A 14910-nucleotide genomic window follows, 5' to 3' on the forward strand; every position below is an offset into this window, starting at 1 on the left:
CATATGAATTGGCTTTTATTGTATATTTTTTTATATCCAGACTTATTCCAGATTCATATTGGTCAGAAAATAAAATTATAATTGAAACAGTCATGCAACAAGAGTAACAGGTTTCATTCAGATCAGCCAACGGACTTTGACATTTGTATATATTTAAATAAAGTTTATTTTTTGAAGCATTTTGCACAACACTGCTCTACACATCTGCTTATGTAAGTAAAATAATCCCGATCGCTTTTATAATAGTCATATAATATATGTACACACCTTAGGGACCAATTCGTTGGATTATTAATGTACACAATTGAGAGCTGCCGGAATTCTCAGGATCTTTCTCGGGAGCTCGTAGCCACGTTAGGATCGCGATTCAATCGCGATTTTGGTCGCCACTCTTTTATACTGACTAGGTTAGTAATGCATTTTTAAGTCGTGCAGTGATTCTCACAAAGTTACGGATAAAACGGCGAATATCAAAAAAATTGTCCCAGTCGCTATGCGGAGAAATTTTACACAAAGTCTAACATTTCGCGGCTCGTCTCATGTAAATGCAATAGCATCCAGCTTTGGCAGTATGATTTTTCATTCTCCGATTTTATGTATATAAATATATAATACAGCAGTGTAATTTACTCTTTTTTTTCTTGTCACATATTACATATCGTAACTTAGGTCTTTCTTATTTAAAATTCCGACGGCTTATAGCTTGAATACGAACGCGCGCACCGCGATAAGTAGTGCGAATGTAGGACCTAGTTTCGAAGAAACAAACGTACTGAACATGAAAATTCGAATGTATATATGTTATCCTCTGTGTATTGCTTTAACTACAACACCCTGTATAGACGACGACAAGAGGGAATCTCGAGATCCCTGTACGCGTCTGTTCTCGATCGGCAATAATGATGATTTATATGTTTTGTACTTTGTAAGTTAGCTAATGTACATGTTCATCACAACACTGGGACGATCGTCGAACTGTCCTTCCGAAACTCACGATAACAATCGTCGTTTCTATAGTCAGAGACAGCTTGGAAATGTATGTTACAATTCGTTATATCGCTACAAAATAAAAAAGAAACGAAGAAAAAGAGGACAGAAATTGCACAAAAAACAATATCTTACATTACGATAAAATTACTTAAAATCGACACGCTTATCACTGGATGCTCGCTGGTCGTTGGAGACAATAAAAGTAGCGCAAATATTAATTTAATTAATTAATGCAATGCTTAAATGCAATTTCGAAATGCAATAGAGCACCTAAAATATTTTAATCTGTCTAAAAAAATAATCGCATTTCTCTTCATTGCACCGGCGAGTATATGTCGCGTTTTAAAGTCATATTTTATTCTTATATTATAACGGTCTTTTTTGTCTATTTTTTCATGTATTTTTAATATATATTTGTATTTTTAATATCGAAATGATTCTGCAATGACAGAAGAAGAGAGTATTCTTCGAGAATAAAGCCGATTGTCTTCGTTAATATATAAAAAAAATATCTTAATGTTTACAGCGCATTCGCATGCAATCACAAGAAATTCCCTTTAGCTTTTTTTCATTAAAATCGGGTTCGTTTCAGATAACGCATGTTAAGACAAAGAAGTAAGTCTTGCTATTGAAGATCAAATCTACTTCGAGATATCTCGTTAGCACAACAAGTGTTAATAAATCGGCGAAGAACTTACAAAGACTGATGCTAAAGGATAACGCTATTATCAGCAAAGACGTCTCTCGAGGCGCGCTACTGCAAAATCACACATAGTCATTCGTCGGCTTCGAGTGCACCGAAAGCATGCCGGTGTGAGTCGATAACACATCCTTGCGCGATCTTTTTGAACGGACGTGCGATAACTTTTTTTTTCATCGCAAACAACATCATTACACGACTAGTGCCTACTTTCTACAACCATAACTTCGAAGGATAATGAAAAATATCCTCCCTTATCGTTCTTAGAACGTATCCATAGGAATCTTGAAGCAAAGGAAAGCAGATCAGGAATCTCGTGTTACACTGAAGATTCCAATGACCAGAAAATATCAATCGTACTCGATCAAAATACAGAATGAGCCAGAGAGAAAGAGAGAGAGAGAGTTCGGAATTGACCTCCCCTTGACGAAACTTGAGCGACTTGTTAATTATAGACTAGTTAAAGTTAGAGTTTCAAAAGATATTGATCCGCGTATCGAGTGGCGTTTGTGCAGGCACACGTGTCTGTGTTTTCCTGATTCTGGGCGGCTTTTGAGTCTCTGAAATGTTCAAGCTCATTCGCGTTAAATAAGTAGGCCTCCAAATAATCATTAAGATCGGCGTCGAATTTCTCAAAGGACTATTCCTAGTACTGATCTCTATCTTTCAGGTTCATGCGGTATGTTGAGAGACAGAAGAGAGAAAGAGAAAGAGAGAATATATCTCGAGTTAAATATATTTTTCAGAAGATAACGTTTTAGAGTCTCTCTAAGTGCAGAGCAACATTTTTTAAAACATCATTCTATTATTTTCTCTCATGTACACGCGCGTGCATTCAACGAACAGCAATCATTCAGCAGTCACGTCACCGCTTCCGTTTTTTCCGCACGCACACCACGCATTCTTACACGCTATTACATAGTCGTGTCGCGAGAGTTTTCACAGCGAGAAGAATTTCAGGAAGGTCTGCGGAGGGATCGGCACGTGGAGGGACGCCTGGTCGACGTCCGCCAGTTTCTCCTGAAACGCCGGATCCTGATCCGCGATGCAAGGATGGCCCAACGATCGCCAGAACAAGCAACGACAATTGCGGCATAATTGTATCATCTCGGCGTATTCCTCTCGTAATCCAAATGATCTGAGTAAAGTCAAGAATGTTGAAACTCATATTTTCGAATGTTAAACCGACATTGTCGTTCGCATATAAAAGAACAATCACCTTCGAGCAATAGTGAATATAGCTTTCCAGTCTTTTCCGGGATTATTTTGTCTCGTGATAGCAATCTGCTGCGGCGTGAAATGATACTGGGCGAGCTCGCGCCAAATTCGTTGTTCCTGCGCTAGAACGGCAAGATGTTCGCATGCCTCGGACGAAGCTTCAATGTCTCGAGGATCGCTTAAGCGCAAGAGTATTTCTCGACGACACTCAGGCGGTAGATCCGACCATTGAGGTTGCTGCTCCTCGTCCGGCTACAATGACTCGTTCATTATTGATTAAGTCATATCTTTTTTTGAATATCTTTTTTTTAAACTGCCCCATATTAACATAATATTTTAAATGTTACCTGGGTAATGGTGATAGACGAAGCAATTTGTAAGATTCTCTCTAAAGCTGCTTTATGCTTCTCCCATAGGATAACGGAACCCAAGGGTCTACCGCCCCAGCAGCAACCAGCACTGAAGGCCCGAACTCTCTCTATAAGACGACGCAATCTTCCCGTCTGCTGTTGCGATAGCGACACTAAAATAATGGTTAATTCAACAAGAATAACAATCATCCCCTTTAACAAACATAGTGAAATTGCTAAATGAATTTTACAATAGATTTTATAAGTTCTTAAATAAAATCTCCTTACCTTCCAGAGCGACTTCCTCGAGCATGTTGAAGAGCACTCTCTGAGCGCATCCGCTTAAACCGCCCATTCTGTGGCTGACCAGGAGATCTAGAAGACGAACTATGTAATTGAATCGACGGCAGTCATGTACCGCAGACAGGAAATCCAGCCTCTTTAGGGCGTCACTCAGGCCATTGAAGCCGGCAATCTGTAAATTTAGGAACGGATAATGATCCCGCTCGACAATGTCTAAGTATAGGAGATACAAGAGCCGTCGACAGTTTGTTACTGGTATTTTTTGCTCTTTTTTTTCTTATTCACCACACTCAACCTGTCTCTATCGGGCAAATCCCAGTCTTTTTCCTCTTGCACAAGGTTGTGTCTAAATTAAGACCGGGCCGGAAGGAGTCACTCACCTCGCGTGTACACTTCAGCGTGATGTGACAATGTGGTTGGACGGCGTTTTCTGAAATTTAAGAAAAACATTCATCGGCCAGAGCTCTTTACGAATGTCATTTCACTAAAACCGCCGCTATTATTGCTCATCCAGAGAAGTGCAAAAAGAAAATTACTCGACCTCGATACGTTATTTACAAATCATCGACGTAAAATTATTAATATCATAGCAAAATGACAAGAAAGAAAAAAAAGTGTGCAACAAACTTGGATTTATAATTATAGCTAACGAAGGTCTTGGATCAGACTGAAATCGATAAGTCCTTAGATTTCAATATGAACTACGCTACTCACCTTTCTTCTTGTCTTTCTCCTTCTTATCGCCGACATCTTTTTCGCCGCTGTAAGAAAAGATAGTAATTTAAACGTGATACATCAGAAAAATTCCATGAAATTTCGAAAACGCGAAAACATAAAAATTTTCGAATTTTTCGAAAAAGGATATAAATTATGTATGTCGTGCTCAAAATTTTATATTATTGTGTATTATTCCGTCTAATTTTTTTGTATTTAAAATACACGATATGAAATATAATGACAAAAACTTTTCGAAATGAAATGTAATTTGTTTCAGAATAAGTTATCTTATTAATCTACGATTTTATTTTATTCTTATGCCGAATAGAAGCGAAGGAGATTCCTCACGCGAGATGCTGGAAGCACTAATATACGTATCCCAATTATGGCACAATACACCGCGACCGGTTTCAGCGAACTCGCGGCTGCTACATCTCAACGGAGTTAGCTTTAGTTTGACCATGGAAAGACTATCGTAGCTAATAATGTTCAAGAAACAGCTTCGTGGGACGCTTAAACCCGTTTTTCCTACAGCCTTTTTCAATAGAATTTTATTTCACAATATGACACAGATATATACATATAATATCAATAATTATCAATTCTAATAATCTCAAGTCTAGATAATAATTATCAATTCTTAGTAATATCAATTTTAAATATTTTCATAAGAAAATTAATATTTTCTGATTATTTGCGTAATGCAACAACTGATATCGTTTTATTTAAATAAAAAACAATGGATTTTTAATTTTTACAGCGCAGTTAGAAGAGCGAATACAGTTTACTGTCAAGAAATAGTGAGTTATGTTAATATTAGCATCGTATCAGTATTGGACGAAAGAGAAGAAAAATACATGTAGGCGTTCCTGTCTACGATATAATCAGTTAAACCAGCCACGACGAATCTGTTTCGAGAATCGATCAATGATGCACCTTCACCGTTGTCAACGGAGACTGTAATTGCTTTATAATACGCTGATCATAATTAACACAGACACATCTCGTAAGTAGACATTAACGGTCATTTTTATCGATTACAATAACGTTCTTGTTTCAGTCGCGACATATGAGAAGTGCGAGGAAGCGGAAAAATGCATCGGAATTGCAGCAAATCCTATTACACACCGCGTGTCACCGCAAGATGATTCTATCGTCTTTTAATAGATGCGACATCGATTATTTAACTGTCACTAGATTACAACACATGCTATTTTCTAAGCAAGGAATTCAAATATTCGCGTTGATATGCATGAGATTTATTCTTGTCTTTAAAATGTCGGGGATTAATCCGCGGCCATCCTCGTTAATTTAGAAGTTTCAAAGTACCCGCGATCGATACTTATTAAATTCGGTCATTTATAAATCGGTTTAAAAGTTATGTCCGCGATACGAGATTCTCAGCGAACGTTTATGCGAAAACGAAAACGAAAAAAGTAATTTTCTTGAAATATCGAAAAATTCGACAGATAAAATCTGAACATAATTTTGTTCATTAAAATAATTATACAAGACGTTTAAATATAATAATACTACAAAAATTGTTTTTACATTCAATCAACGTTGAATATTCTACATAATTTGAACAACTTGAACGTTCTACATAATTATTTTGATGGCCCAAAAAGTTATTTTCTGACCTTTGTCTAAATTTTTAAATATTTTAGTAAAATTGTTCTTCCCTCTTTTTCTTGTGGATTATCTAAAATAATACTTAAAAAAACGATTTTTTCAAAATTTTTAATTTTAGATCTAAGGACATAGTTATATTGGATCTGAATGTCAAAATCGCCAGATGCCAGATTACTCTGCTAATAGAGTTTTGTAAACGATTCTTATTAGGAAAAAAATTTTTCTAAATCCTAAAAAAATGCAATTACAAACAAAACTAAAAAACCAAAAAACTATCCTAATTATATCAACTAACAAATGTTATTGTTAAACTTTTTAAATTTGTCGTACATCGTTTTATGTTTTTACAAATCCTCAAATTGAAAATCTTGAAATATTTAAGATAATTGTTTTCTTTTTTTATACTCAGAAATGCATTGCACTTCGTCGCACTTTTCTCGTCACTTATGATTCTGTCTATGGCATGACAGCGATGTTCTATTATAGGGACGCAACGACGACCTTGTACGTTAACTCGTGCGCACATGCAGCAGCCTTGCGTGCGGACGTATTTGTGACTCCGCATGAGCGAGGCTGGATGGGGGAGGAAATTTTCGATTTTAACAAATCGATCAATGATGCATCATGCCTCATACGACGCCGTGCCCTTGCCCTTTCAAATTGCAGGCTCAATGGGGCATTTAAGGCTATCAAATAGCCCATAGGAGACCTTATATTAATAAGCTTGAGTGATGCAGGAAGAGACGGAGAGAGAGAGAGAGAGACAGATGGAGAAAGAGAGAGAAGAAAATATCTTGTCCATGAGATGGATTATGTAACTCATAACGCTCATTACGAGAGATCAGCTGTAGACACGCGTGTAGCACGCATGCTTTGAATAAAGAATCATAAATGCGGGAATCTCTCGACACCGTTCAATATCGATACCCTGCAACTGGAGCGATCAATGCCACGCCAATGTTCTATGGCTTGAGGGTAGAAGGACAAACATCATATATCAGAATATACATTTGACGTCATATTATGCGTGTTATCAGAATTACTTATTTTATATTAATAATAGATCTTTCGATTGGGACGAGTGTTGATTGAAATGTTGCAATAGTATTATATTAAAATATTAAAAGTTATGTGTTACGAATAATTGAAAACAGAGGACTTTTTGTTTCGGAAACATTTTAATCTTCTTGGGAATGTAATGTTTCATAATTAACAATAAAATAACATAATTTTGCTCCGCATTAAGTATCTCAATAATATTTATAACACAAAAATGATTAACTCTGTGACATAGTTTCAAAGTTACAAGTGCAGTACGTTGATAGAAGATAAATATGACTTGGAAAGTTCTGCGGTCTCTTCATTCCCTCATTTCTCTTTCTAGTTCCGAGCCGCAGAAGGACGTTGGTTATTTTAGTTCTGTACAATATACGAAGACTAATGTATAAAGCAAGTGCGTTCTATACTTGGAGAAAGAAAATAATTTTATTCCATTCGCGTTTGCGATATAGAACAGTTAAATTAGATTCATTCCAATAAAAATTTCTAAAAAAACAGAGACAAATTTTGAAAGATCTGACGATATAAAAGTGTTGGAAAAGTGTAACGACGCTGAAAATTTCAGCGACAGATAATGAATATAGCTAAAGAAACTCACGAACAAGACTATATCCGAGTTTGAACTGAAACGGATATAGCTCCGTTGCTGAGTGCTTGATAAATTCTTTGTTATTTCAGGATGTAAAAAACAAGACTATTTTCAAGGATCGTCGGGCTTCTCGTGAAACGAGTAATTCAAGGGATGTGTACTAAACTAAACGATCAACCAAGAATAGAAGAAATAGCGGAAGATGCGTAAAGAAATTGGAATGCCGCTTGGGTTATAAATAAAACGTGAGGCAAATGAGATCAATTTTTTATAATTTTATCTATTTACCTTCTTTAAAATATACACATAGATACATATTTGATAAATCAAACGCTTAGTGTGTCTTCTATTTTTATTTATTTTTTTTAATGTACATATTTTTTACTATTCTGATTTCTTTAAGTTTTATTTAACGTTGAATTATATATTTCATATTTTAGTTCGAGCAATACTCATTTCGTGACAAGCGCTCACGAGTCAGAGCAGCGTGATGTGTAAGCTGGCCGATGAAGGCGGATAACGGTGATTTTTTACACGAGATAACCCCGCGCGAAAGAAAATACGGTGCAGAAACGGCTTTGTACTGCGTAACGCGCGAATAATTAATTCGCGAATATAGAGATCGGCCGCTGTGCGAAACTTTTACTTCTCGAGTTCATCGAACTCTTTCGTGATGCGCGCATCACGGCTAATCCCGTCCAGGCTGGGAAAACGCGCGTAGGATGGTTGTACGGTTGAATTGTCGAAATAATGGCGCGGGTGGGCGCATCAGTTATAAGTTAAGCCAACGAGCACACGAGGGAAACGGAGAAAACTGGCCTTTAAATCTTCCGCATGCAACAGTCCGGACTTTCCAGCCATTTCGTCTAACTGTATCGAGATCATTACGTGTACGCGGCGTGATAATATCGGTAAAAAAAGTGCCTCATTAATTGCGCGACAACCAGGTCGACAGCGATCCCGGCGGAGAGATATTTTTCTTATAAATAAACGCCTTTAAACGCAATAAAATATCTCTTGTAGATTTCAAGAAGAAAGCGACATATTTCTTCGCGTGAAGAGGATCTTCCAAAATTTTCACTCATTCCGTCCTTGTTTGCAGAATGTAAAAAAAAAAAGGAGATTGAAGGGGAAGTCTTTTATTAGTATAAGAACAAAAGTATAAGAACAAGTAGAGAGGATTTTTCTGGTACCATTTTCCAAGTATTTCCATACCATTTTCCGTTGATATTGTGCGAAAGCAGAACATCCTGGTCGACAAATTCGACGCGAAGAGCCCGCGCCGTCTAACCGAATTTATCAAGGCTGTGTGGGTACGTATATACCGTGAGCGGTTTGCGAATTGGTGCAGGTCACGTTAGTAGCTGGGTCACGACCCACTTCCGCATCGGCAAGACACGCGCTAGTATTTTCCCGTTTTGAGAATTCGATCTAGCCCGCTCAAGAATGCCTAATCTCATCGATGAAAATGCCAAACAAACTCTTCCAAAGAGAAGAGATTCGTCTGTCTTGTCCATATCCAATGTTGAGGCGCACGATTCGCGTTTTATTTCTCTAAAAGAAATTGTTCGAACTTTTAATAAAATCAATCTTATCTGATATTTGAAGCCTGTAGGACTGTAGACTTATGGGATTGCTGGAGTATTCGATAAAGCCAGCTTTTTTAATAAAAATGTTGAACAGTCGATATTATCATAGATATAACATGGATATTGAATCTTCTATTACAGATTTTCCAATCTGAGCTTCCGGGAAACCCTATTAACTTTTAGTTTTAATCCCGCAGCTCGTCTTCATCTAGTGTGAGAGAAAAGAACGAGTGTGATGGTTTCTTTCAGCGAGTGCAAGAAAGCGCAACGAAGTCGAGCGCTCTGTCGAAACTCTCCTGTGCAGCCACCGTGAATTTAACATGATGTCGATGGTCATTCCTTCGTAAAATTCAAACATCTCGACGATATACAAAACATTTAGGTAAAGAAATCTTTCTATCGATTATAGCGCATACCAAATTAAATTCTTTACGAAGCATGTTGTACTTGAGTTCTTAAGTATATTTTATAACAAGACTGCAGTATGCTACATTTTATTATGCAATTTATATCTTTGAATATTTTTCTGCTAATGCAATACAGGAAATAATCATTAAATCTCGCTAATCGTCGGCAAAATTAAAATTTATTATATTATTATGCCTTGCATTCCGGTTTTATCGCAATATCATATTTATTCTAAAAATGGATGATATAATTAATAAACGGTAATAATCAATGAATTATATTAAAGTTTACAGCAAAACATTATTTTGAATCAGATAAGATGTTTTTTATAAAATAAATTTTTGGATGCCGGAAAGAATGTCGTAAATCATCGTATCTTGAAATTTTAATTAGAAATTATGAATGTACTGTCCTCTATAAAATGCATTTTTTAATCTTATTTTTTAGTTATTATGAATATTATGAAATATTTTAATACAGAGTCTCACTAAGATAGCAAAGGTCTGTGCTACTTTAGAAAAATTCTGTATTAAAATTCTTCATAATATACAAAGTAAAATATTAAAATTAAAAAAATGCAAGATATCGTTAATCTTCTTTATAAAAAATCTTCAAATATTGTAAAAAGTCATTTTTTTCATATTAAACTTTTATCTTTTTGCAAACCTGAGGTGCTGGAAAAATTTAGTTTACGATTCATCATTTTCAGCATTCAAAGCTCCTTGTCTGGTTCAAAATAATAAACGAAATATCTTTTTGTAAATTAGTGTTATCAGCCATGACGCCATGAATACGATATAACGCAACGAGGCAAAAAAAAAATATTACGAAAGTATAGCAGGTTCCGTGTTGCATGTACTACGTATACAGTCAGGACGTATGCTCGCAAAAAACCCGGATGCACGCACGTGTGCACGCATGCAAGCACGCACGCGCCGTTAATTAGAAACGCAAGGGATACGCAGTGCGGGATCGCACGGCTTGAAAAATAAATACTCCAAACAGCGTGGGGCGAGAAATGCCAAACATTAGCCAGTATCTGGCGGAAATCTAACGGAGATAAACGCGCAGTGATACATCCGCATTCGAAAGAGAATTTTATATATTCATTCCTACATGCTGCAGTTAATTGATAAATTATTAATAAATGAAGATAAAGTATGCGATACGAAAATAACTATGATGGATAATATTTACGTATGAAATGCAAATATAGATAAATATACAATATAGATAAATATACAGTTTGAATATAAGCTATCTTGAATTTATATATACAAATTTAAAAAAGAAATATATATATTTGTGTAAATATTATTATATTTATAATACTTAAAAAGAAAATTATTAGATACTTAAGATTCTATCTACTGAATAATATCATCTATTACATTTTGTTCTTTAAATATATAGCTTGTTTTTTAACTTGTAAGCTTGAATCACATTTTTAACATATTTATCAATTTTAACATTTTTATCAATATTTTAAATTATTATTATTTTATTTTCATTTTTATTAATATTATAATAATGTGTTATTTGTATCATTTACTTAATTTCTTGTTTAGATGAGTATTCACGTCGCATAGTCACGTTAAGAGAATACGTAATTGCAAATCTATAGCGGATTCTCGACAAATTAACAAACTTCTCGCGTATGTTATGTAGCAATTATCGATTATTTGAAGTTAGGGAGTTGAATTGCAATTAAGCGTTAAGCATCAAATGTCGTTGCGGATCTATGAGATGATTATAATAAATTAATTATCAGATTTCAGGTGAAAGCGGAAAAGTGACCCTACTTCAGGCGATACTATTGTCTAAAAGTAATACTCAGAAGCAACTTACAGAAGCGTTTTACTACCTTGAAAATTTTCTATCGACACGGAAACTAATAATAAGAAGCAGTTATCACGTTCGCATTGCGAATCGATTGCACGCCGTCATAAATCCGACATAAAACAGACAATTTAAAAACATCAGCATTACTAAGTATTATACTTCTCTTAAGAAAGAATGTCGAGTACTGCCTTTAGCTTCCCCGCGAAAGAGAAAGCTTTTGACTAAATGCAATCTGGAAATCGAATGAAGCCTCGGGTTTGGAAAGTTATTGTTTAATAATGCATTCGTGCATTGGATCGTGCAATTTAGATAGGAATAACCCGCATATCGTTCGAATTTTTGCTCGTTGTAAAATATAATTGTTCCAGAGCTTGTAGTCGTTTCTACGAGGTCGTAATTCGCGTCGCTCTCTCGATTTCTCGAAAGCGTCGCATTTTGTAAGCGGAATTAACGGGCAAGAATGATCGATCGTACTCAATAGGATCACATGCGCTTGGCTCGCTCGCCAACCACGATTATTTACGAGGCGCAATAAGTCGCGTGAAGAAGTATGTTTACGTGGTACAGCTGCTTCCAGATGCACGCGTACGAGCGACGCAGCGGAAACAAAGACTCGCGGCGCGATTCTTTGGCAGCGCGCTCGCGAGTGCGGGCTGGACGCGCCGCGATTCTAATTATCTAAGTCTGTCACGGCCACAAACACAACTGGTGCAACGAGCACAATGGGCTCAATATCCGGTCGAAGAAATCGTGATGCGCGACCGCCAGTCTTCCCGAGGACACGCCGATTCGTCTCCGACGAGTAGTTCCTTAAAAATTGAAATTATCTTGAAATTGCTATTTATAATCGGAATCCTATAGTTGCATATAAGGAAATCAACAAAGTTTCGAAATGATACGTTGCGTTACTCTTGTATAAGTAGATTGTATCGCAATCATCGCAATATATTTAGAAAAATAAAAAAACGTGTGAAGAATGTACATTTTTAGAAGATTAAAAAATAGAACTGGAGAATGTACATTAATTGCTATCGTTAAAAGTTTTTATAGACGCAGTGAATATCTTCCGCTCTTTCGGAGTGATGTGTTATTAAAAGCTATATCGCTATGTATTTTTAGAAAATTGAGAAGACAAAATAGAAATGATATTAGTTTTGTTATTAGTTTTGTTTAATTAAATATTTTTGCAAATAAAATCAGTTCTTAACTAGAGAAAAATTTATATATATTTTTTAGTTCAATCTTTCTTATATGATAGTTTAATTCTGAAACAAAGTTACTTCAAAATTTATTAAGTTCGATTATACATTTCTCTTCTTATACTATCTTTAAAGACAGGCACTCTATCACTTTCTTTAAAAATTAAATAGAAGGAAAGAAAAATATGACGCAATTATATTGGCTTCTATTATTGTCGAATGTTCTCAAGTGCAGCCGACATTTTTCCCCCCCCAGGAGGAAAATAATAGAGTAATGTCAATACTCTTATTAACGTCTAATTAATTCTTAAGAAAGTGAACGTTACGAAACCTATGGGCGTGAACTCTTTCGTGAGATGGAACACCGCCGTATATAAAAAACGTATATAAAAAAAAATATAATAATCGACTCTCACTCACGTGCAATATTTCGATACCATTCCCGTGATTTTCGATTAGTCCCAGCGCAAAGCGTTCAGATTGATCGCGCTGATAAAAATCTAGACGCACGTGAATCGGTTTCAATACGAGTCAGCCTTAGCGTGATTTTTGCGCGTGTATTACGCCGACTGCGAAATAACATTTTTTTTTTAATCCGCGTTATATTAAAGAGAAACAGGTTTGCACATTTATTTATTACCGCAAATTAGAAATGTCAAAGACCAGCCAGTGTCACGAGATCATTTGCGTTTTGCTTTCAAATTAATTTTAATTCGAAAGCAAAACGCAGCATGTTGTGAAACGATTTAAATCCATGAAAGTCTGACTCAATAATATTACGAATATCGGGATTTTTTTCCTTTCAATGATACATTTGTAACACGTTGCAGAGAAATGAAAAGTTGCTTCTATGTCGAGAGATGCCAGAAATGGCATCACCCACGAGCTGCAGCGTACATCGGAGCATCAGCGATTAATTCCAGTCTCAATCATGTCAATCTGAAGAACGAGATAACACAATGAAAAAAATTACTGGAGAGCTCGACTGCCTGCCTTCGCTATCCGAACTTTCTCTATTTTTCTGCACGTCTTTCATTCTCAAAGAACAATGATTTCATATTCAGGTATATGCAGCTTCACTCTCTTTCGATGCTGTTTAATAAATATCGGCATTCGGCTCGAGTCAGCTCAGCAGTTTAAAATTGAATAAAGAATTGAATAAAGAATTATGAATAAAGAATCTTGGACTCGATATTCGATTCATATTTCAGGAATAGACAAGGTATTCTTGACGACTTTACTTCTACAAGTAATACAAGAGAAACAAAGCGCAAGTTCGCGTCGTGTATTATGCGTATTACATATCGCAAGTTAATTTGAATAATGTTATGCGTTATGCTCTGCATGCAAACTTGAAAATCACCTGTGTCACAACTGGTATGAGCCAACCGGGTAACATGGTATCACCCGCGGGTCGCGCCGGAGGATCAGTAATCGCGCAAGGACATTGCACGCCAGCCTCGTGATAATCGTAAATCGTAGAGACGCGAACTCGTTCGCCAAGTAATATCATAAAATATTGTTGGCAAAGCCGAAAGTCGAGTAGCTGTCAGGCAGCATTAACTTTCTTATCTCGTTGGACTTAGTTCGTGTTTCTCGAAATTAATTACGCTACTGTTATATACAGGTTTCGTCGTGTGCAACCATGACGTGGTGCAAAATATAGAAACAGTCAGAATAAATGAAGTAATCGCAGCGAAGGAGAGAGAGTTTCGTTCTGAAATACGACCATTATGAGTAGGGACGATCTGCGCTCGCTGGAGATCCGCGACTGCATCCCGTCGTGGATCGCGTCCTCGCGAAGCAAATGGAGCCCGCGCGCTCGCATGTAAACAAACGGAGCTGTCAGTCGGATCGATGTAAATGCTGAAGTAACAGCTGTGCGCCGCGCGGAAGGCCCGAAACGGAACAAAGAACGACGACGGAGAGGAGCGCGAGACGGAAGGAGACAGACGGGTGGGCATAGATGGAGAAAGAGAGAAAAAGAGAGCGAGAGGAACAACCTACGTACCGTAGGAGAATCGAGAGAGTTTTGTTGTTGGCGCATTCGAGGATCTTCTTCTTCTCCCAGCCCTCGACCGTCTTCACCCATTCCTCGCCCGGACTGCGCCAGTCCTTGGATATGAACGGCATTCTTAGAGCCAGGCAGGCGAGGGCGATGACGATGACGACGACGACGACGACAACGACGGGAGATTAGAGCGACACTCGCAATACCGAGACGGCGCACGGCGCACCTCGCCGTGTCCACGGACGTCGAGTATATGCCGTGCGCGTCCGCTGCGCCTCGCGGAACGACTCGTTTCTTCGCTCA

The 14910-nt window shown here is 37.0% G+C and overlaps 1 protein-coding gene and 3 long non-coding RNA genes across 6 annotated transcripts; 2 read left to right on the forward strand and 2 right to left on the reverse strand.

Annotated features, from left to right (window-relative positions):
* Positions 1-142: 142 nt before the first annotated feature.
* Positions 143-14888, reverse strand: LOC105429053 (F-box only protein 32). Its single transcript, XM_011641758.3, has 7 exons — positions 14608-14888; positions 4276-4322; positions 3942-3991; positions 3547-3733; positions 3256-3431; positions 2910-3160; positions 143-2828 (listed from the first exon to the last, which is right to left on the reverse strand). Exons 1-7 carry the CDS (start codon positions 14727-14729, stop codon positions 2630-2632), a joined length of 1032 nt encoding a protein of 343 aa, XP_011640060.2. The 5' UTR covers positions 14730-14888; the 3' UTR covers positions 143-2629.
* LOC148934546 (uncharacterized) lies at positions 3678-12383 on the forward strand. Of its 3 annotated transcripts, none has more exons than XR_016141308.1 (5): positions 3678-3816; positions 5039-5284; positions 6397-8871; positions 9345-9529; positions 11327-12383. It is a non-coding gene; the product is annotated as an uncharacterized LOC148934546 (long non-coding RNA). The 3 variants fall into 3 exon arrangements; XR_016141309.1 differs by lacking the exon at positions 11327-12383 and having other exon boundaries at positions 6397-7803; positions 7999-8871; positions 9345-9631; XR_016141307.1 differs by lacking the exon at positions 11327-12383 and having other exon boundaries at positions 9345-9631.
* Positions 12550-13509, reverse strand: LOC148934547 (uncharacterized). The gene is made up of 2 exons (XR_016141313.1): positions 13409-13509; positions 12550-13165 (listed from the first exon to the last, which is right to left on the reverse strand). It is a non-coding gene; the product is annotated as an uncharacterized LOC148934547 (long non-coding RNA).
* On the forward strand, positions 13085-13788 carry LOC148934548 (uncharacterized). Its single transcript, XR_016141312.1, has 2 exons — positions 13085-13215; positions 13427-13788. It is a non-coding gene; the product is annotated as an uncharacterized LOC148934548 (long non-coding RNA).
* Positions 14889-14910: the final 22 nt, after the last annotated feature.

This window comes from Pogonomyrmex barbatus, unplaced genomic scaffold (genome assembly GCF_055798465.1).
Source record: "Pogonomyrmex barbatus isolate J1 unplaced genomic scaffold, ASM5579846v1 scaffold9, whole genome shotgun sequence".
Classification (NCBI taxonomy): Eukaryota; Metazoa; Arthropoda; class Insecta; order Hymenoptera; family Formicidae; genus Pogonomyrmex; species Pogonomyrmex barbatus.

Coding starts and splice junctions, on each gene's coding strand:
- LOC105429053 (XM_011641758.3), bottom strand. CDS start 14,729: ATGCCGTTCATATCCAAGGACTGGCGCAGTCCGGGCGAGGAATGGGTG. Junction 3,992..4,275: donor GGAGAAAGACAAGAAGAAAG/GTGAGTAGCGTA, acceptor CTTAAATTTCAG/AAAACGCCGTCCAACCACAT. Junction 2,829..2,909: donor ATATTCACTATTGCTCGAAG/GTGATTGTTCTT, acceptor GACTTTACTCAG/ATCATTTGGATTACGAGAGG.